The sequence below is a fragment of the Antedon mediterranea genome, chromosome 3 (genome assembly GCF_964355755.1).
Source record: "Antedon mediterranea chromosome 3, ecAntMedi1.1, whole genome shotgun sequence".
Lineage (NCBI taxonomy): Eukaryota > Metazoa > Echinodermata > Crinoidea > Comatulida > Antedonidae > Antedon > Antedon mediterranea.
In genome coordinates, this window is record NC_092672.1 from 34,115,429 (window position 1) to 34,140,363 (window position 24,935).

The window sequence follows — 24,935 nt, forward strand, 5'->3', positions numbered from 1 at the left end:
TACAAAATTAATAGTTTATACAATAATTTAAATATAGTTTACAATAAATTGTATAATAAAATACATAACATATAAAGAAAACTCAAGTATAATCTCAAATATTTACAGATATGTGTTTAAAAATGTACAAATCAAAATGGCCTTTCATAAAATAAAGTGCGCCCTCACTCGTCATACTTTTATCGGACTTGTATGGATGGTTATACAAGGCATTAATAATACGAAACCCGATGCGGTTTGTTAGTTATTGCCTCTGCAAGAGGCAGAATATTATATTTTCACAAATATATTTCTAGTTTTTATCATGGAAAAAAAGAATTGTATATATTTAAACACATTACAACCTCCAGTCTACCATCATGATGGATTAAGTGAAGCGCCGTATTGTATATGCTATAGCGTAATGATCTTCTAGTTATCTGGTTATATTCTGGACATTCTTTTTTTCACAGCATTACTTGCGTGGATATCACAATGCATTTGTTTATTCGCGATTATAGTCAATATTAATTTGAGTAAGAATCATTTTTAAATGACAGTCCATTTCGCGTATACGATATAATAAAGATTTAAATTAATAAAGTACTCTGAAATATTTTCTCATTGGTTATCCGCAACAAAGAATCCTTGTGATTGTTAGTTTTGTTTAATTTTCTTTGAATTGTTTATTGGCATCCATATCGTATGATGTGTGAGACAATTTCGTGTTTTAGAAAATGTAATCCTGCCACCGAAGATTCTATCTGTTCGAAGACTTCTGACGGATAACTGTGTTATTCTTTTACATTTAATTAATTAATTAATTAATGTGTTCATCTTCACTTTTGGGAAAAATAGCCTACATCTTTTAGGTTTAAAACGTCATTTATAAGCATTTGAATAAGCCAACAAATTAAACTACTGTGTTCTCCCAAGCTTTTTAAATTTTATTTAAATGCATTAAAATGCGGATAACAATATTTGAAATAAATGCATATAAAACTTTTGTTCTGGACTTTACTTTTTTTGTCCCAAGTGAGAACTTTCAGGCCGTGGAGGTGAACCGATCGTTTATGACATGCTTTTGTGTATAAAATGTCCAATAATAATTGTAGGACTACTCTCAACCAAAACACTTTATATTAGAATGTATTTAATATACGTCACGTCTTAAAAAATTTGGAGAATTGGGTAATACAGTATGTCGTTTCTCGCGAATCACACTCCAACATTCTCACTTTCTTTTATTTAGTGAAATGTGAACGGTGGAAAAACGGGAAAATACTTTAAATTTAGAATGCTTTGAATTCTGGAAGACGACTTCGAACTTAAAGAATCGTCATGAATGACGTTTATTGGCTCAAACTTCACACATCGGTACGATGTGAAGGCCAGACGGATTCAGAGAGGATCAAACCGGCTCCTCCTCCCCATTGGCAGTGGGGGCATGGGCGGGTGAAAGGGAAAAATGATAAATGTTGATTCAGACGAATGCCAACCAGCCCCTTTGATACGCTCTTAATAATTGTTGGAAAGTGAAAGTAGGGCTACTTGAGGTAGGGCCTAGTATCTTTCGTATAGGCCTACACGAAATGGATTATCCTTAAATGATTGGTTCTTACCCTAATTAAGATCATAATCGCGAATGATAGTTCAAAATATGCAATGCATTGTGATATCCACGCAAGTAATGCTGTGGAAAAAAAAGAATGTCTAAAAATAAAACCAGCAAAACTAGTAGATCATTACGCTTCAGCAGATATACAAATATACACTTAACCCATCCATCGGGTGTCACGAAAGCTCAGACCACGAAAGCTCAGACCCCCTAAGACCTAAGATCACGAAAGCTAAGACCCAACACCTAAGATTACAAATATTTATCTTTCGCACCTGCCTTGTATTTTAACTCCCAACATTTATTCTGAATACCACACCTTAGAATTGGCACTTGTATGAAAAAGAATCACATAAAAAGTAACAAATACATTTTTAAATTGATGATTTTACAGACGTTTTTCTCGCACACAAAATGACTAGCCTACAGTACAGTAGGCCTACCCCATGGATGGGCAGGTATATAAAATATACCAAATTGGCTAGTTGAGAATTCTCAACTATTACCGCAGTACGCCTGTACGACGAAGCCTACCGGTATAATGGGATAGGCTGATTTCCTTGTTAACTTAAGGGGTCATTTAATTACTGAATTATGATTGGTAGTAAAGGAAATTTACTGGAATCCTATTGGATGGTAAGGTGGTAGTAGGACCATGTCCATCCCATTGCAGTAATAAAGTTGAGCCACCTGCGACCATTACAATGCCCTACCATGCTAATGTAGGAGTGGGGAAATGTTATGCTTACTACTGTTTCTTTTAATAATTTAGTACAATTAATAAGAATAAAGAATACACTTAACAATAGGGCCTATACAACAAATTAATAACATTAATGTACGATGTAGTTAACACTGTTCTCAACTATAGTCATTTTGGTATACTTGAGAACAGTGATAAAGAATATGATAAACTTAACAATATACAACAAATAACATTAATGTATGATTCCGTTTAACACTGTTCTCAACTATAGTCATTTTGGTATACTTGAGCACAGTGATAAAGAATAGGATAAACTTAACAATATACAACAAATAACATTAATGTACCATCCCGTTTAACACTGTTCTCAACTATAGTCATTTTGGTATACTTGAGCACAGTGATAAAGAATAGGATAAACTTAACAATATACAACAAATAACATCAATGTACGATCCTGTTTAACACTGTTCTCAACTATAGTCATTTTGGTATACTTGAGCACAGTGATAAAGAGTAGGATAAACTTAACAATATACAACAAATAACATTAATGTATGATCCCGTTTAACACTGTTCTCGACTATAGTCATTTTGGTATACTTGAGCACAGTGATAAAGAATACTGTAGGATAAACTTAACAATATACAACAAATAACATTAATGTATGATCCAGTTTAACACTGTTCTCAACTATAGTTGTGGTATACTTGAGCACAGTGATAAAGAATAGGATAAACTTAACAATATACAACAAATAACATTAATGTATGATCCCGTTTAACACTGTTCTCGACTAGTAATTTTGGTATACTTGAGCACAGTGATAAAGAATAGGATAAACTTAACAATATACAACAAATAACATTAATGTATGATCGCGTTTAACACTGTTCTCAACTTTAGTCATTTTGGTATACTTGAGCACAGTGATAAAGAATAGGATAAACTTAACAATATACAACAAATAACATTAATGTATGATCCCGTTTAACACTGTTCTCAACTATAGTCATTTCGGTATACTTGAGCACAGTGATAAAGAATAGGATAAACTTAACAATATACAACAAATAACATCAATGTACGATCCCGTTTAACACTGTTCTCAACTATAGTCATTTTGGTATACTTGAGCACAGTGATAAAGAATAGGATAAACTTAACAATATACAACAAATATCATTAATGTATGATCCCGTTTAACACTGTTCTCGACTATAGTCATTTTGGTATATACTTGAGCACAGTGATAAAGAATAGGATAAACTTAAAAATATACAACAAAAAACATTAATGTACGATCCAGTTTAACACTGTTCTCAACTATAGTCATTTTGGTATACTTGAAAACAGTGATAAAGAATAGGATAAACTTAACAATATACAACAAAAAACATTAATGTACGATCCTGTTTAACACTGTTCTCAACTATAGTCATTTTGGTATACTTGAGCACAGTGAAAAAGAATAGGATAAACTTAATAATATACAACAAATAACATTAATGTACGATCCAGTTTACCACTGTTCTCAACTATAGTCATTTTGGTATACTTGAGCACAGTGATAAAGAATAGGATAAACTTAATAATATACAACAAAAAACATTAATGTACGATCCCGTTTACCACTGTTCTCAACTATAGTCATTTTGGTATACTTGAGCACAGTGATAAAGAATAGGATAAACTTAATAATATACAACAAATAACATTAATGTATATGATCCCGTTTAACACTGTTCTCAACTTTAGTCATTTTGGTATACTTGAGCACAGTGATAAAGAATAGGATAAACTTAACAATATACAACAAATAACATTAATGCACCATCCCGTTTAACACTGTTCTCAACTATAGTCATTTTGGTATACTTGAGCACAGTGATAAAGAATAGGATAAACTTAACAATATACAACAAATAACATCAATGTACGATCTCAACTATAGTCATTTTGGTATACTTGAGCACAGTGATAAAGAATAGGATAAACTTAACAATATACAACAAATAACATTAATGTATGATCCCGTTTAACACTGTTCTCAACTTTAGTCATTTTGGTATACTTGAGCACAGTGATAAAGAATAAGATAAATTTAACAATATACAACAAATAACATTAATGTATGATCCCGTTTAACACTGTTCTCAACTATAGTCATTTTGGTATATACTTGAGCACAGTGATAAAGAATAGGATAAACTTAAAAATATACAACAAAAAACATTAATGTACGATCCAGTTTAACACTGTTCTCAACTATAGTCATTTTGGTATACTTGAGAACAGTGATAAAGAATAGGATAAACTTAACAATATACAACAAAAAACATTAATGTACGATCCTGTTTAACACTGTTCTCAACTATAGTCATTTTGGTATACTTGAGCACAGTGAAAAAGAATAGGATAAACTTAATAATATACAACAAATAACATTAATGTACGATCCAGTTTACCACTGTTCTCAACTATAGTCATTTTGGTATACTTGAGCACAGTGATAAAGAATAGGATAAACTTAATAATATACAACAAAAAACATTAATGTACGATCCCGTTTACCACTGTTCTCAACTATAGTCATTTTGGTATACTTGAGCACAGTGATAAAGAATAGGATAAACTTAATAATATACAACAAATAACATTAATGTACGATCCCGTTTAACACTGTTCTCAACTATAGTCATTTTGGTATACTTGAGCACAGTGATAAAGAATAGGATAAACTTAACAATATACAACAAATAACATTAATGTACGATCCCGTTTACCACTGTTCTCAACTATAGTCGTTTGGTATACTTGAGCACAGTGATAAAGAATAGGATAAACTTAACAATATACAACAAAAAACATTAATGTACGATCCCGTTTAACACTGTTCTCAACTATAGTCATTTTGGTATACTTGAGCACAGTGATAAAGAATAGGATAAACTTAAAATTATACAACAAATAGGCCTAACATTAATGTACGATCCCGTTTAACACTGTTCTCAACTATAGTCATTTTGGTATACTTGAGCACAGTGATAAAGAATAGGATAAACTTAACAATATACAACAAATAACATTAATGTATGATCCCGTTTAACACTGTTCTCAACTATAGTCATTTTGGTATACTTGAGCACAGTGATAAAGAATAGGATAAACTTAAAAATATACAACAAAAAACATTAATGTACGATCCCATTTAACACTGTTCTCAACTATAGTCATTTTGGTATACTTGAGCACAGTGATAAAGAATAGGATAAACTTAACAATATACAACAAATAGCATTAATGTACGATCCAGTTTAACACTGTTCTCAACTATAGTCATTTTGGTATACTTGAGCACAGTGATAAAGAATAGGATAAACTTAATAATATACAACAAAAAACATTAATGTACGATCCCGTTTAACACTGTTCTCAACTATAGTCATTTTGGTATACTTGAGCACAATATACAACAAATAACATTAATGTACACGATCCTGTTTAACACTGTTCTCAACTATAGTCATTTTCATATACTTGAGCACAGTGATAAAGAATAGGATAAACTTAAAAATATACAACAAAAAACATTAATGTACGATCCCGTTTAACACTGTTCTCGACTATAGTAATTTTGGTATACTTGAGCACAGTGATAAAGAATAGGATAAACTTAACAATATACAACAAATAACATTAATGTATGATCCCGTTTAACACTGTTCTCAACTTTAGTCATTTTGGTATACTTGAGCACAGTGATAAAGAATAGGATAAACTTAACAATATACAACAAATAACATTAATGTATGATCCCGTTTAACACTGTTCTCAACTATAGTCATTTCGGTATACTTGAGCACAGTGATAAAGAATAGGATAAACTTAACAATATACAACAAATAACATCAATGTACGATCCCGTTTAACACTGTTCTCAACTATAGTCATTTTGGTATACTTGAGCACAGTGATAAAGAATAGGATAAACTTAACAATATACAACAAATATCATTAATGTATGATCCCGTTTAACACTGTTCTCGACTATAGTCATTTTGGTATATACTTGAGCACAGTGATAAAGAATAGGATAAACTTAAAAATATACAACAAAAAACATTAATGTACGATCCAGTTTAACACTGTTCTCAACTATAGTCATTTTGGTATACTTGAAAACAGTGATAAAGAATAGGATAAACTTAACAATATACAACAAAAAACATTAATGTACGATCCTGTTTAACACTGTTCTCAACTATAGTCATTTTGGTATACTTGAGCACAGTGAAAAAGAATAGGATAAACTTAATAATATACAACAAATAACATTAATGTACGATCCAGTTTACCACTGTTCTCAACTAAAGTCATTTTGGTATACTTGAGCACAGTGATAAAGAATAGGATAAACTTAATAATATACAACAAAAAACATTAATGTACGATCCCGTTTACCACTGTTCTCAACTATAGTCATTTTGGTATACTTGAGCACAGTGATAAAGAATAGGATAAACTTAATAATATACAACAAATAACATTAATGTATATGATCCCGTTTAACACTGTTCTCAACTTTAGTCATTTTGGTATACTTGAGCACAGTGATAAAGAATAGGATAAACTTAACAATATACAACAAATAACATTAATGCACCATCCCGTTTAACACTGTTCTCAACTATAGTCATTTTGGTATACTTGAGCACAGTGATAAAGAATAGGATAAACTTAACAATATACAACAAATAACATCAATGTACGATCCTGTTTAACACTGTTCTCAACTATAGTCATTTTGGTATACTTGAGCACAGTGATAAAGAATAGGATAAACTTAACAATATACAACAAATAACATTAATGTATGATCCCGTTTAACACTGTTCTCGACTATAGTCATTTTGGTATACTTGAGCACAGTGATAAAGAATAGGATAAACTTAACAATATACAACAAATAACATTAATGTACCATCCCGTTTAACACTGTTCTCAACTATAGTCATTTTGGTATACTTGAGCACAGTGATAAAGAATAGGATAAACTTAACAATATACAACAAATAACATTAATGTATGATCCCGTTTAACACTGTTCTCAACTTTAGTCATTTTGGTATACTTGAGCACAGTGATAAAGAATAAGATAAATTTAACAATATACAACAAATAACATTAATGTATGATCCCGTTTAACACTGTTCTCAACTATAGTCATTTTGGTATATACTTGAGCACAGTGATAAAGAATAGGATAAACTTAAAAATATACAACAAAAAACATTAATGTACGATCCAGTTTAACACTGTTCTCAACTATAGTCATTTTGGTATACTTGAGAACAGTGATAAAGAATAGGATAAACTTAACAATATAAAACAAAAAACATTAATGTACGATCCTGTTTAACACTGTTCTCAACTATAGTCATTTTGGTATACTTGAGCACAGTGAAAAAGAATAGGATAAACTTAATAATATACAACAAATAACATTAATGTACGATCCAGTTTACCACTGTTCTCAACTATAGTCATTTTGGTATACTTGAGCACAGTGATAAAGAATAGGATAAACTTAATAATATACAACAAAAAACATTAATGTACGATCCCGTTTACCACTGTTCTCAACTATAGTCATTTTGGTATACTTGAGCACAGTGATAAAGAATAGGATAAACTTAATAATATACAACAAATAACATTAATGTACGATCCCGTTTAACACTGTTCTCAACTATAGTCATTTTGGTATACTTGAGCACAATATACAACAAATAACATTAATGTACACGATCCTGTTTAACACTGTTCTCAACTATAGTCATTTTCATATACTTGAGCACAGTGATAAAGAATAGGATAAACTTAAAAATATACAACAAAAAACATTAATGTACGATCCCGTTTAACACTGTTCTCAACTATAGTCATTTTGGTATACTTGAGCACAGTGATAAAGAATAGGATAAACTTAACAATATACAACAAATAGCATTAATGTACGATCCAGTTTAACACTGTTCTCAACTATAGTCATTTTGGTATACTTGAGCACAGTGATAAAGAATAGGATAAACTTAATAATATACAACAAAAAACATTAATGTACGATCCCGTTTAACACTGTTCTCAACTATAGTCATTTTGGTATACTTGAGCACAATATACAACAAATAACATTAATGTACACGATCCTGTTTAACACTGTTCTCAACTATAGTCATTTTCATATACTTGAGCACAGTGATAATATGAAAAACATAATAACACTATAATATTTGTAGATGAATGACGCGGACACGTACATAATGTTCATAAGTAATTGATATAAATTGACTTTTAAAAGTGGAATTAACACAAATGATTGTAGAAAATATGACGTGAATTGCACGTACATTATGTTGATGAGTAGTATATTGATATAAATCGACTTTTAAAAGTGAAATAACACTAATATTTGTAGATGAATATGACGTGGACACGTACGGTACATAATGTTGATGAGTATATTGATATAAATCGACTTTTAAAGTGAAATAACACTATTAGTTGTACACTATTGATCATATATGAATATGACGTGAATTGCACGTACATATGTTGATGAGTAGGCCTATATTGATATAATTGACTTCGAAAAGTGAAATAACACTGATTTGTAAATGAATATGACGTGGACAAGTACATTTATTGATGAGTATATTGATAAATCGACTTTTAAAAGTGAAATAACACTAATATTTATAGATGAATATGACGTGGACACGTACATATGTTGATGAGTATATTGATATAAGTCGACTTTTAAAGTGGAATTAACACTATTGATTGTAGACGTGAATTACATGTACATATGTTGATGAGTGTATTGATATAAATCGAATAAACGTTAAATAACACTATCTTGTACAGGTACCCTCACTTGCACTGATGAAGGGCTAGTGTTGCCCGAAAACTCTGCTAACTTTTCTGTCTGTTTTACTTTATCTTTCTTTCTTTCTTTCTTTATTAAAAACAAACCAATTGGCAGCAAATCTGCTGAATTGCATGGTAAGGGACAATATACATTCAAAAGACAAGTAAAGTAATAGTCATCATTAGGCCTAAACAAAATTATCGCAATTACAAAATATATGTAAATGTAAACATAAAGTTAAAAAAATAAAGTCTTATTGCAAGGATATAGTATATACATTATTACTTAATTACAGTACATTGGTTTCTTAATTAAAGTCGACTTCAGACAATTAAATAATTACAATTATACATTTACAAAAACATTAAATACAAAATTAAATGAGAATTAAGAATAAATTGAGTCAAATTCAAGAAATTTCTACTAGGCCTATATGTCAAATTAATTAATATCTGGTAACATTATACATTTATTTTCTTTTATTATTTAATCAATACTGTTGAGGCAGCGAGTGAGAAACGGGATTGCACTGTTTCCATATCTATTTGTCTTATTTTTGGGGACCTGGTATGTATTACTTTTCCGTAAGGCCATATTATGCGTACTCATATTTCTCGGAAACCACTTAGCATACGCATTAGCACATTTCGTTTTGATTTAGCTTTTCGCTTCTTTTTTTGTATCTCCATTGAGACCACAGCATTGTTAGTATTTTGCCTTTGGATTTACTAATATTAAAGGTGAAATAACACTAATGACTGTAGATGATATGACATTTATGTTGATGTATATATTTTTGTATAATATAATATGCACACGTACATACGTTAATAGGTATTGATATAAATAGATTTTTAAAAGTACGGTAATAGACACTTTATTTGTAGATGAATACGACATGGACAAGTTGCAATAAGTTTATCCTATTCTTTATCACTGTGCTCAAGTATACCAAAATGACTATAGTTAGAACAGTGTTAAACGAGATCATACATTAATGTTATTTGTTGTATATTGTTAAGTTTATCCTATTCTTTATCACTGTGCTCAAGTATACCAAAATGACTATAGTCGAGAACAGTGTTAAACGGGATCGTACATTAATGTTATTTGTTGTATATTGTTAAGTTTATCCTATTCTTTATCACTGTGCTCAATTATACCAAAATGACTATAGTCGAGAACAGTGTTAAACTGGATCGTACATTAATGTTATTTGTTGTATATTATTAAGTTTATCCTATTCTTTATCACTGTGCTCAAGTATACCAAAATGACTATAGTCGAGAACAGTGTTAAACGGGATCGTACATTAATGTTATTTGTTGTATATTGTTAAGTTTATCCTATTCTTTATCACTGTGCTCAAGTATACCAAAATGACTATAGTTAGAACAGTGTTAAACGGGATCATACATTAATGTTATTTGTTGTATATTGTTAAGTTTATCCTATTCTTTATCACTGTGCTCAAGTATACCAAAATGACTATAGTCGAGAACAGTGTTAAACGGGATCGTACATTAATGTTATTTGTTGTATATTGTTAAGTTTATCCTATTCTTTATCACTGTGCTCAATTATACCAAAATGACTATAGTCGAGAACAGTGTTAAACTGGATCGTACATTAATGTTATTTGTTGTATATTATTAAGTTTATCCTATTCTTTATCACTGTGCTCAAGTATACCAAAATGACTATAGTCGAGAACAGTGTTAAACGGGATCGTACATTAATGTTATTTGTTGTATATTGTTAAGTTTATCCTATTCTTTATCACTGTGCTCAAGTATACCAAAATGACTATAGTCGAGAACAGTGTTAAACGGGATCGTACATTAATGTTATTTGTTGTATATTGTTAAGTTTATCCTATTCTTTATCACTGTGCTCAATTATACCAAAATGACTATAGTCGAGAACAGTGTTAAACTGGATCGTACATTAATGTTATTTGTTGTATATTATTAAGTTTATCCTATTCTTTATCACTGTGCTCAAGTATACCAAAATGACTATAGTTAGAACAGTGTTAAACGGGATCATACATTAATGTTATTTGTTGTATATTGTTAAGTTTATCCTATTCTTTATCACTGTGCTCAAGTATACCAAAATGACTATAGTCGAGAACAGTGTTAAACTGGATCATACATTAATGTTATTTGTTGTATATTATTAAGTTTATCCTATTCTTTATCACTGTGCTCAAGTATACCAAAATGAATATAGTCGAGAACAGTGTTAAACGGGATCATACATTAATTTTATTTGTTGTATATTATTAAGTTTATCCTATTCTTTATCACTGTGCTCAAAAGTATACCAAAATGACTATAGTCGAGAACAGTGTTAAACGGGATCGTACATTAATGATATTTGTTGTATATTATTAAGTTTATCCTATTCTTTATCACTGTGCTCAAGTATACCAAAATGATTATAGTCGAGAACAGTGTTGAACGGGATCATACCTTAATGCTATTTGTTGTATATTATTAAGTTTATCCTATTCTTTATCACTGTGCTCAAGTATACCAAAATGACTATAGTTGAGAACAGTGTTAAACGGGATCGTACATTAATGCTATTTGTTGTATATTATTAAGTTTATCCTATTCTTTATCACTGTGCTCAAGTATACCAAAATGACTATAGTTGAGAACAGTGTTAAACGGGATCGTACATTAATGTTATTTGTTGTATATTATTAAGTTTATCCTATTCTTTATCACTGTGCTCAAGTATACCAACATGACTATAGTCGAGAACAGTGTTAAACGGGATCATACCTTAATGCTATTTGTTGTATATTATTAAGTTTATCCTATTCTTTATCACTGTGCTTAAGTATACCAAAATGACTAGTTGAGAACAGTGTTAAACTGGATCGTACATTAATGTTATTTGTTGTATATTATTAAGTTTATCCTAATCTTTATCACTGTGCTCAAGTATACCAAAATGACTATAGTTGAGAACAGTGTTAAACTGGATCGTACATTAATGCTATTTGTTGTATATTATTAAGTTTATCCTATTCTTTATCACTGTGCTCAAGTATACCAAAATGACTATAGTTGAGAACAGTGTTAAACTACATCGTACATTAATGTTTTGTTGTATATTGTTAAGTTTATCCTATTCTTTATCACTGTGCTCAAGTATACCAAAATGACTATAGTCGAGAACAGTGTTAAACGGGATCGTACATTAATGATATTTGTTGTATATTATTAAGTTTATCCTATTCTTTATCACTGTGCTCAAGTATACCAAAATGACTATAGTCGAGAACAGTGTTAAACGGGATCATACCTTAATGCTATTTGTTGTATATTATTAAGTTTATCCTATTCTTTATCACTGTGCTCAAGTATACCAAAATGACTATAGTTGAGAACAGTGGTAAACTGGATCGTACATTAATGCTATTTGTTGTATATTATTAAGTTTATCCTATTCTTTATCACTGTGCTCAAGTATACCAAAATGACTATAGTTGAGAACAGTGTTAAACGGGATCGTACATTAATGTTATTTGTTGTATATTATTAAGTTTATCCTATTCTTTATCACTGTGCTCAAGTATACCAACATGACTATAGTCGAGAACAGTGTTAAATGGGATCATACCTTAATGCTATTTGTTGTATATTATTAAGTTTATCCTATTCTTTATCACTGTGCTTAAGTATACCAAAATGACTATAGTTGAGAACAGTGTTAAACTGGATCGTACATTAATGTTATTTGTTGTATATTATTAAGTTTATCCTATTCTTTATCACTGTGCTCAAGTATACCAAAATGACTATAGTTGAGAACAGTGTTAAACTACATCGTACATTAATGTTTTGTTGTATATTGTTAAGTTTATCCTATTCTTTATCACTGTGCTCAAGTATACCAAAATGACTATAGTTGAGAACAGTGTTAAACGGGATGGTACATTAATGTTATTTGTTTTATCACTGTTCTCAAGTATACCAAAATGACTATAGTTGAGAACAGTGTTAAACTGGATCAGTTTATCCTATTCTTTATCACTGTGCTCAAGTAGGCCTATACCAAAATGTCTATAGTTGAGAACAGTGTTAAACTGGATCGTACATTAATGCTATTTGTTGTATATTGTTAAGTTTATCCTATTCTTTATCACTGTGCTCAAGTATACTAAAATGACTATAGTTGAGAACAGTGGTAAACTGGATCGCACATTAATTTTATCCTTTGCTTTACTGTGCTTTGATTTGATAAGCAAGTTTGGTTGCCCCGCCCCCATATGCTACCTACTAAATTAGGATTCCCTAGCTTTTCTATAAAAATTGAAGTACCCACAATGCACGTTATACGGAAGTCACAGTCTTGTAAAATACAGACACAATAGTTTTTATCGTATTGTTTTCATTTAAATATCACTAAGATTGTCTTAAACTACAAACAACTAAAATTAGTGAAGGTATGCAAGTGTTTCTAAATGTTTACTACTGGTAGTATTAATACAATTTGGATTATATCATTTTCCAGAAAGGTAGAAAAAAACATAAAATAGTTGAGAATTCTCAACTAGCCAGGATGGTATAGGAAATATAGCTCGGCCATGTTCAATGTTTTTGTTTCTATGGAACGTCAAAAGAGCAAAAATTATATAGAGGGCTGAAAACTCTGTGGAGTCCATCTACAGTGTGGATGGAACAATGTAAAATTAAAATTGTAATGATAATAGTATAATCATGCAAGTACGAAGAAATAAATACTGGCAAATAAATTTTAATTTAAAAATCATGATAAGTTTTTTGTTTCGTTTTCTTTCTGTTTTTATACTTGTACTATTATTGTTGCTCTTTTGGCGCTCCATAGAAACAAAAACATTGAGCATGATGGGGAGCTCGAGGAGTTACATTGTCATTACAGTATACAAAAGAAACACATCTGTAAAATCATCAATTTAAAGGATTTATTTATTTGTTATTATGTGTTTCTCCTTCTGAAAGTACTTATAAGTCCTAATTTTGGCGCTAGTTCCGTTTCGCACCTGTCGTTTATTTCGACTCAAAATTGGTTAAGAAACTTTATCGTGAGTACCACACCTTAGAATTAGGCCTCAAAAATACTTTTACGAAGGAGATCACACAAAAAATAAAAAATAAATCCTTTAAATTGATGAATTTACAGACGTGTTTCTCGCACATCGGTTTGTGAATTTCGCATACTCCATGTTCAATGTTGTTGTTTCTATGGAGCGCCAAAAGAGCAATCATAATAGAGGGCTAAAAACTCAGTAAATTGCGTATATTTAATGCATTTATTGGTGAAAATTACGTTCAATTTTATCATACTTTGTCAATGTCAATGCAACAAAAATATTACTGTTGATACTGTACATGCTTTTTGCAGGAACTTTTATTTTAGGAATGAAAATCGACAAATGCATCATCATATTACATGTACTGCTGTAGGGGGTATACCTGATCTAAATAATATTCCTCTTAGTCTATAGCCTAGTCTTACTCTTAGTTAGGCCTAGGGTTGGTTGCTATTTGAAAACAGCAAATTATTAGCAGTAAAATGTTACAGCATTTTTATTGGCAAAATATATTAAAATTAAACGTGTATTTCAATAATAAATGCATTAAAAGAAGACGCATTCCACTGAGTTTTTAACCATCTATTGTTGTTGCTCTTTTGGCGCTCCATAGAAACGAAAATATTGAACTTCGAGTATGCTAAATTCGCGAACGGTATGCCAGCAGAATCATGTCTGTAAAATCATCAATTTAAGGATTTATTTGTTACTTTTTATGTGATTCTTCTTCATAAAAGTACTTATGAGGCCCAATTTTAAGGTGTGGTATTCACAATAAGTTGCTTAACAATTTGGAGTCAAAAAGAAGTCGAAATAAAAACAGGTGCGAAACGGAACTAGCGCCCTAATTTTAAAGTGTGGTGTTCAGGATAAAGTTAGTCAACAAATTTGGAGTCAAAATACAAGAAAGGCAGGTGCGTAAGAAAAACATCCTCTGAAGCAACACAATGGAGTAAATATATACCAACAAACAACCCGTCAAGTTTGTTTGTTGTAAAGAAAAAATATACATTTACTCAACGGGCGAAAATAATGTGAGTTTATCTATGTTTTGCGGTAGTATTAAATTATATTTATGGTAATAAATGAAACCTACTGTGTTTAAAATTATGTATGGATAAACAAGTATTGTTTTTAAGCTGTAGTATATCTTAGTATTTGTAATCTTAGGTGTTGGGTCTTAGCTTTCGTGATCTTAGGTCTTAGGGGGTCTGAGCTTTCGTGGTCTGAGCTTTCGTGACACCCTTAATCCATCATGATGGTATACTGGAGGTTGTAATGTGTTTAAATATATACAATTCTTTTTTTCCATGATAAAAATTAGAAATATATTTGTGAAAATATAATATTCTGCCTCTTTCAGAGGCAATAACTAACAAACCGCATCGTGTTTCATATTAATGCCTTGTATAACCATCCATACAAGTCCGATAAAAGTATGATTATTGTAAACTATATTTAAATTATTGTATAAACTATTAATTTTGTAGGTTTTTAGCTTTGTTAATGCATTTTTCAACGGGCGCTAACGGCGTCTCGTAATTTTAGTCACGCTTCGTCGAATTCGCTGTACACAATAATACGACATGAGGCGGTTATAAATTGGGTATAAAAGTCTAATTTTCTCGTAAAATCCCAAGTTTTGCAAGACGCAACATCAAGAAATGTTATTACCTATATACATAGAACCTATGGATGAAATTTTATTAGGGTACGTTCTTATACCATGGTGAGGGTGATTTTTGACTGGACTAAATGCAATGATAAAGTAAATCCACAAAACTAAAATATCATAAGCAACAAATAAATTAAAGACTTAAGTAAAAGAATAAAAATTACCTGAACCACTTGGAGGACATGGGAAGCATGAACCACCCCAGGCCTTTCCATAGACCATGCAACAACACTGTTGCCATGTCACATCAATGTATAGAATACCTTCACAATGACCACCGTTGCTACCATTGTAAGTTGCATAACACCTTTCATATAAAGGTACCTCCAATGGAACTAAAAAAGAGACCTCACAATAATTATCTATTTGATAAATTTTGGAAGGGTAGAAAATTTCATTTCAATGAAAAAGTTTGTTTTTGTTAACGTCAATACACCAGCAATTACATTACTCATGCATAGTAATGTACACTTGTATGCAAATTAAAATTTGCATGTACTGTAGTTTCTCTTATATGACCAATATTACAGATTGATAAACTCTTTGAATTACTTTGTTTTTCTGCTTCTCGATAGTCATCATCGCACAATGCAGAAAAATCATCTAAAAAATAAACACATTTGTTAATTTATACTACATATGTTCACACAAAAAGTATACAATATACATAACACTATATTCTTATTCTCATTATTACTGGTCAAAATGTATAGAAACTAAGTATAGACCTAATGTACTATACAAATGCCATTGACATCAAAATCTATTGTCATAATAAGTGGAGTGGAGTTGTGGCTTGGTGGTTTGATGCTTGGCTACCACTCCAAGGGTCCTGGGTTCAAGTTCCGTCACATGTCAGGATTTTTTCTAAGGACCAAATTACAACTCCACTCCCAAAGACTTGTAATAAGACTTGTTGTTGTGTTGTTATGTAGAGCATCTTGTGTATATGTTTGTCTTGTGAACCTCTGAGGGTCCCTAATGATCAGCATTAGCTGGATGGATCACCCTCATTAAATATGGTAGTAGTAAAAAATAATTGTAATCATAGTTAATCAGTAACTGTCATCATCGTCATATCATCAATCATTTTCTGTACAACTGTATTAAAACTTACCGGTACCAATAGGGGCGCAAGCCGAACACTCACTACCCCACGATTCACCGTTTAAAAGACAGCAACACTCAACTTCACTGGCACCAGATGCCAACATGTTGTTGCTGCAATGGGCCCCAGAATCATAAGATGATGTGTTGCTAACCAGCATTGGACCATAACAACCAAACTGTGAATTGTCATAATCAGGTACTAACAAAAATAGAAAGTAATTGTTAAGTTTATATTATTCACTTGCTGTATACATCTTTCCAAGATTTTAACCACATCTTTCCAAGATTGCAATCAATTAATTTGGTTAATGTATTGTTATATTATATGCCTGTATATCATTGAAATCATTTTAAAATTCAACTGTGATACACTCATCTGCTCATTCATTTATTTACATATTTATTATTTTAATTTATGCTTTGTCAATCAGTCGACATCACAGTTCTTCCCCTGTAGGTGAATATGCCAAGAAAGGGGTTGAGAATCTTGTGGTGATCTCATCACTGGTTTTAAGGGCCAGAGAGATTTGTGAGGTCACAATGTATACATTTGAAATCACAGATTGATCTCATGGTGATCTCATGGCAATCTCATCACTGATTTCAGAGTCAGAGAGATTTGTGAGGTCACAATGATATAAATTTGAAATCACAAATTGATCTCAGAGTGATCTCAGCAATTCAGATGATAGCATGAGATCATGGTGATATTTTGGTGATATCTATCATATCATATATTCTGACTTGCAATGCTGATTTTGCTTCTCTTTATTCTTCTAGCTGCATCACATGATATTCAAGCTGCTTGATGGTTACTAGTAATTATAGTATACAATTCATGTTGTAAATATAAGTGACGTTACTAAAGAACCTTTCTATTTTACAACCTGTTTTAAGCTCTGTCTACACTATCAAATTAGTTTTGACAAAAAATGATGTGATGTGCCCAAATATGATAGTGATATGACATCATCAAGTTCATATATGGGAAAATCACATTTTTTTGTCACATAAAGTGTAATAGAGAACTTTAGGCATGCAAACATATGAACTAATTATTCTGCCATCAGTAAAACATATGCAATAATGTTCACCATGTTTCTTCAAAGTTTACAAGTACAGAAATCAATATGCTGATGTAGATAGATTGCACCATATAAATAAATTTAATGTTAACCAAATTGAAATACTAACTTGAAATCTCTGGTCGATAGCTGATATAAGTTGAATGATCAAAGCTGACACTAAATCCGCACATATCGTCAAAGTCATCTAACAACAAAAAAGTTAAAATAGTATCGATATAAAAGATCAATGAGGTCGAATGTCGTGAAATCAATCCGTGACCAAGAAGTGTTATGAGATATTTTCTATATCGAGAAATGATATCTGATATTGTTAGTAGAACTTGTTATCTAGTTTAGTTATCGTCTGGAACTCGAGGAGTCAGTCACGTTTGTTTTCATCTAGTATAGTTAAGAATCCAGCCTAATATCTAATGATATAAACATAAACAGATATCATGACTATAATTGTTTGGATGACTGTGTTGATTGTCTACACTATCAAACTTTATATGACAAATAAATGTGATGTGCCCATATATGGACATGATGATGTCATATCACTACCATATTTGGGCACATCACACTTTTTAGTTAAACTAGTTTGATAGTGTAGACAGAGCTTTAAGTAGAGTGACATAACTTACTTGAATTAGGAAGGGGGCATTGAATGCATTCCTGACCCCAACCTCTACCTATTCCTGGATATCCACAACAACAGTCAGTGTACGTTAACAGGTATGTCATTACAAGACCACAAACTGTTGTATCATTGTGGAAATATACTAACTCATAACACAGATCAAAGCCTATGGAAATAAAGAAATACTTTACTGCAAAATTAAAACAATAAAAGCAATACCACTTTAAAATAATTTGTACAATCTATATTGTTCAGACATTTTTAAAATTATAAGCATTGATTTAGTAGGCTCTATATAAACCAAAATCATTTTCATATCTATTTAAATTTTTAGAAAGAAGTTCAGGGTGTTAATCTTAATATCATTTAATGTTTTGAATCCTTGTATAAAGAAAATGTGTTAAAAAAGTAAAAAGTATCATTGATGATGAAACACATCCTCTTCACAAACAATTTGCTCTCATGAATTCTGGCATAAGACTACGTGCACTTAATACCAAAACAAAACGGTTTAGGTGCTCGTTTGTACCTAATGCTATACACTTATATAACTCCAGAGTACAAAGGTAAAATGTAACCGATAATTTTTATCTAATTTTAACAATTTTTAGCCTCTTAACCTTTTTGTGTGTGTTTTTGTAAATTGTATTTTATATTTTTGTATTTTGCCAGTTTTCAAATCACATTTCTGTTTTTTAAATGGACAATAAAGTATATATGACTATGACTATGACTATGTTTCTTGTTCTTTTTTATTCATTGATCACAACTTACCAACTAGTGTAGAGAGGCTCTCTGTCTCAGGAGCTAAAACCACTGGTGGCGCTTTAATAGATAAACTTCCTGACTCCGATTGAGAATCGGACGAGGACATAAATGGTGGTATTGGGTAAACAAATTGATTTTTAGTGGCGGATGGATCACGATGTGCTGCACCAAAACCCGAGGCTGACGTACATAGCTCAGAAAACAGTTCTAAAGAAAACAAAAGTTGAACTTTAATACTTTTTTATCTTATTTCTTTACACAGTAAAACCCCTGCTTTGGGATATTAAGGAGACACTTTGCTGTGAAACAAAGGGACACCTACTGTATATAGAGGTTCTATACTCTAAATCAGAGCAATATAAATTATGTTCTTATTTAATTTCTCATATTATACACCCAGTGAACCCATGTATGATGTGGTACCTTTAGTTCACTCTTTTTTACATCAAACAAGATTGTACTAAAAGTCTGTTTACACTATTAAACTAGTTTGACAACAAGAATGTGATGTACTCAAATATGTCTATATATTGGCACATCACATTTTTTGTCACATAAATTTGATAGTGTAAACACTTACTTGAGTCAGTATGCGGACATCGTTGACATGGTCGTCCCCAGCCTTGTCCAATCAGACAGCAACATTCAGATATTGTCATACTAGTGTGCCAGGCATCATAGCAATAAAGTCCTGAGGAGTTTACCTTCTTACTCATGTAACATTCAGCTACAGTATAATAATGAATATACAGGTAATAAAACTTGTTATAAATTATAATTTCTTTTGTAAGGATTTTTTTTTTTTTTTTGAAGGTTAAATACTGATTTAATTTTTTGATTGAACCATGTTTCATAAGTGTAGCCCATCTAGCAAAGCTGATCATTGGGCCGTCAGCAATACAATACATACTAAAGAAATTTATAACAATTATTTGACCTAAAATGGTATTGTATTGAAAGCAAGTTCTAACTGGACTTCAAGGATGAACAAGTTTGACAAGATCCAATCTACTGTATCTAACATCATCAATTGAAAAACCGGGGCGGCCATGGGATATTTGTGTTATTGCAATAAAGATATTAGTTTGGTAGGGGCTTTTAGGGCTTAAGATGACAATAATGGCCATATTTATAAACATACCTTGTACTTGTAGAATATCAACCCCATAATTATTTTTGTTAGCCCCTGGGTTTACATCTGATGGTATGCTAGGATACCCATTAGACACCATTGATGATTCTAATGAAGATGACACTTTGTTTTGTCCTTCCAACACATTGCCAGACCCTTCATCCTCCGGCACCTCTAGAAAGGTTTTTCTACTATCATGTTTTAGATTTAAATTGCAGACAACTGGAGAAATAGAAATTTTTGTTTTGTTTAGCAAAATAATGCAGATAAAAAAAAATTTAGACAAATTCAAAACTGACGAGTAAGTACATGCTTAATATTACAACAGTATAAAAAAAATATTTTTTTCCTCAAACTTGTTGAAAAATGATAATTTGTAAGCACACATTTTTGCAATATTTTAATGATTTTGATGATATATATATATATGGTATATATATATATTATTGTTAACCTTTAAATTTCGAGAACAAATAAAGTTTTTGAATTTAATTGAATAGAATAACAAAACATTTTTTAGGCGGATACTCAGTCTCCAGCTCCTCCTTTATTTCATTTCATTCTTTCATTCATTTTTTTCATTCGTTCCCTCTTTCTAACATTTCAGATGCACCCCTGAGTTAATTAGAAAACAAGATTTTATATAAAGCCTTGTCTACACTATCAGACTATGTGACAAAAAAATGTGATGTGTCATGTCATGGACATGATGATATTGTATCACTACCATATTTGGGAATATCACCGCCATATTTGGGCATATCACACTTTTTTGTCAAACAAGTTTGATAGTGCAGACAGAGCTTTAGACGATGAAATTACCATCAGAATATTGTTTGCAAGGCTGACATTCATCTCCCCATGCTTTGACATTTGGCTGACAACAACAATCTGTTTGGCTAAATTCACCAGCCAATGCTTCTGAGCATGCCCAGTAGTCTTCCTTCACGTGAGATATATTCTTGTAGCATGGTGCAATAACAACAACTGTTAAAATTAGATATAATATTTTAACTTTTATATTAGATAATATCAATCAGTCAACCTTCCCTTTGGGCTGACCTAATACGTCTGGTTTTTCGGAAAGTCTGGTATTCAGAATGTGTTTTTAATGGTAAAAATTAATTTGAGACCTTTTGTACCTCAAGAAAAGTCTGTTTTTGGGAGAGTTTCTGGTTTTCAGAGAGTCTGTATTGGGAGAATTAACAGCACAAATATTTCACAATGATTGAAAATAATTTTCTCATCTCAAAGTTTTGTTACTTAAACTTAATAGCCATCTTGGAAGACAACTGACCAATATTCTGTTTTCACAATTTTTGTTTTATCGTACTATTGGATTATAATATTGACAATCACAGGATACAAACCTTGAGAAGAGTCACTTTGAACTGAATCAAAACCATCATCAATTTCCTCTACATCTATAGGAGATCCACACAACATATGATAGGTATCTACAAGTGAAAACAGGCAATTTAATTTATAGCAGTCACCAGTAACTGTAGTAAAACAATTATGAGTCCAAACTGTTTGTAGCACTTTTTTATTTCATAATTTTAAAAGTACTAGTTTGCCTTTTATCAGACTGAAAATATGAGATTATATCTCACTTTGAAGCACATTGAAGCAAAAATATAATATTTTAATAATTTCATTCAAGTTTCAAATATATCATTTTCTACTCTTGAAAATAACAGATTATCATCTCCTTCACTTGTGTTTTTCAATCTATACTTTCTATTCTCAATGATGGTTCACTTTTGCATAAACTTATTTTAATTAATTGCATGTTTTAAAACTTATATGATATATATAGGAAGACACATCAAGCCTAAGGTTTATTTGTTAAATTACAACTTAAACTGCTTGTGAAAGTTAGTTGCCTCTCATTTACAAATGTAACATTCATAGACACAAATGTATGATTAGTCTTTTTATCAAGAAGCTTTCAAAGTTAATTTGACACTTCAGGAAAGGAATCGCCTCATAGGCCTACATACATTACATGAATGCAAGTAGGCCTAGGCCTAAACTTATATATGTAAATTACCTAAGCCATAAGCAGGGCAGCTGAAGTGTTTAGTCTTCCACTGTACTCTGTCCAATCCCTTTTCACAGCAACAGATTTTGAATGCTGCTTGTGCTTGAGCATTGATTTCCATTGAAGATGACCCAGGGACATCAATAGAGCAATCATCTTCTGGATGTATGTCAGGAACAGGAGGTGGAGCTATAATTTAACGAACCAATCGCAAATTAGTTTTTACTCTAGGCTATAGTTGACCACGAAGGAGGCTAAAATGCAAGCGTGATGCATGGGAAAATAACTCATCCTGCTTACCAAGCCTAGGCCTAGGCCCTACATCTTCTATGAGTCGAATAATCAATTTGTCCTACTGAGTGACTTCAATTCCCGCTTCAATTCTAAGTTTCTTCTACATCAAAGCACAGAACAAAGACACAAAATGATTGTATTTCCTAATTTATTAGCTAGATTTAACTTTTACATCAAAATATACGGTCTTAAAATCTCCAAAGTAACCCAGTTCGTCGTTGTCTCAACTCACTTTCTCGAACCCGAAAATATTTCAGTGCCGCGCCTGGTGCTAAAAGAACGTGATTGGATGAAGTAGTCGTCTGCTTAACAACACTGTTAACCAATCACAGACTCTGAAAGTTATTGGGATACTACATTATTGGTAGAGGGTATATTTATAAAAGAAAGTTTTGAATCTTAGACTTACCAGATAGAATACTCGGAAGAAGATGATTGATAACAATATGAGCTTCCGCATTCGCATTACACAAATTGGTAAATTCATCTAAGGAATAATAAAAGCAATTTAAAAATTAATGAATAAATGGTAATCATCGCAGTCTTCTTTAGATAATATCGTTAACGTCTTCATAAGAGCTTTTTATTGTTTACAAATCCCCAATTTCTTTCGGATGAGCAATTTATTTTTTAGTGGCATACATCTAACATAACAATAATCAACAATTATCTACTATAATCAAGGCATGAATCTAACAACAGGACATGAGCTCGCCTTGACAAGATATTAAATCGTAACAGTCCTTTGATCATATGTCTGTCTGCGACAAATACCACAGTGATGTACTAAGAGCCATTTTCTGTAAGAAAGAAGATTCGATGGCAGATGTAAAAAAATGGATCTGGGGCGTAGAATTGATCATGTCGCAGCCACAGATAACCCTTTGATCTCCAGAGCTCAGAATCCTATTGTTAGATTGCCTTGCTTTAATTAACAACATTATACCATACCTGACGTCACAAGAGGACAGTCGTCACATCGGGGTCCCCAAGATTCGCCCAACAAATCACAACAACATGACTTCCACGTGTATCGACCTTCAACAGCATAACACTCACGTGATGCGTTTGGATAGGTGAATGAACCAAAGAAACAATAGGACTTTATATCTATGAAAAAAAATGCAAACTTTATATTTTAAATCTCTGTCTACACCTTGGATTAAAGAATAATTAATTAATTATTCTTTACTCCATGGTATATAGGCCTACACTATAGTTTCAAAAGTGTGAGCTGCTCAAATATGGTAGTGATATGACGTCATTGTGTCCATATATGGGCACATAACAAATATTGTTTTGTCACATTTAAAGTTTGATATTTTTAATTAAGTAAAGAATGCGGTACACTAAAAAATAATCACAGGAAAGTATCCCATAATAGGAGTGTCTATTGAATATGGGTGTCCCAAAGGAAGGGTTTACACTGTAACTTGTAAAGCCTCCAGCAATGTGATAGGATTTAAAAACCTAAATTTAGAAAGCTGTTACGGCCATATAACTATCTATTGTAACTATGCGTACGATTATTAAACGAATTAATAGGAACCCGTCGTACATGTTAAGCCTATAAAAGGGTCGCAAATTACTCATAAATCAAAGTATAGAGGCACCGGTCGTCTCTGTATATGCACGTGTCATTATTTAATTACCTCATATAATCATACTATCTTTGAATATAAAATTAAATTGTATAGTGAAACAGTGAGGTGTTCTGAGATTCTATTTTCGGAATTGTTCTGTTCTGTTGTCTTGATGAATTTGTGGTAAAATTAGTAAGAATAGTGGGGATGGTGTTAACGGTAGGATTGTCTATATGCGATAAAAATCGCATATAGTATACTATGAGTTTCCTGATTATTACTGGTTTATAGT

At 31.5% G+C, this 24,935-nt stretch overlaps 1 protein-coding gene across 2 annotated transcripts in view; it reads right to left on the reverse strand.

Moving 5' to 3' along the window:
* The window catches only part of LOC140045307 (uncharacterized), a 28,439-nt gene extending 6,291 nt beyond the window's left edge, over positions 1–22,148 (reverse strand). The window contains exons 1-10 of one of the 2 annotated variants that reach the window (XM_072090154.1): positions 22,093–22,148; positions 21,545–21,709; positions 20,732–20,944; positions 20,171–20,317; positions 19,597–19,797; positions 18,827–18,988; positions 18,310–18,387; positions 17,123–17,314; positions 16,558–16,608; positions 16,170–16,340 (exon numbers count right to left, since the gene is read on the reverse strand). In XM_072090154.1, the coding sequence (XP_071946255.1) occupies positions 16,170–16,340; positions 16,558–16,608; positions 17,123–17,314; positions 18,310–18,387; positions 18,827–18,988; positions 19,597–19,797; positions 20,171–20,317; positions 20,732–20,822 (1,093 nt within the window). In that variant the 5' untranslated portion in view covers positions 20,823–20,944; positions 21,545–21,709; positions 22,093–22,148. Of the gene's footprint in view, positions 1–16,169; positions 16,341–16,557; positions 16,609–17,122; positions 17,315–18,309; positions 18,388–18,826; positions 18,989–19,596; positions 19,798–20,170; positions 20,945–21,544; positions 21,710–22,092 lie in introns of those variants that run through there. The other variant, XM_072090153.1, reaches the window with a different exon arrangement.
* Between the last annotated feature and the right edge of the window lie 2,787 nt (positions 22,149–24,935).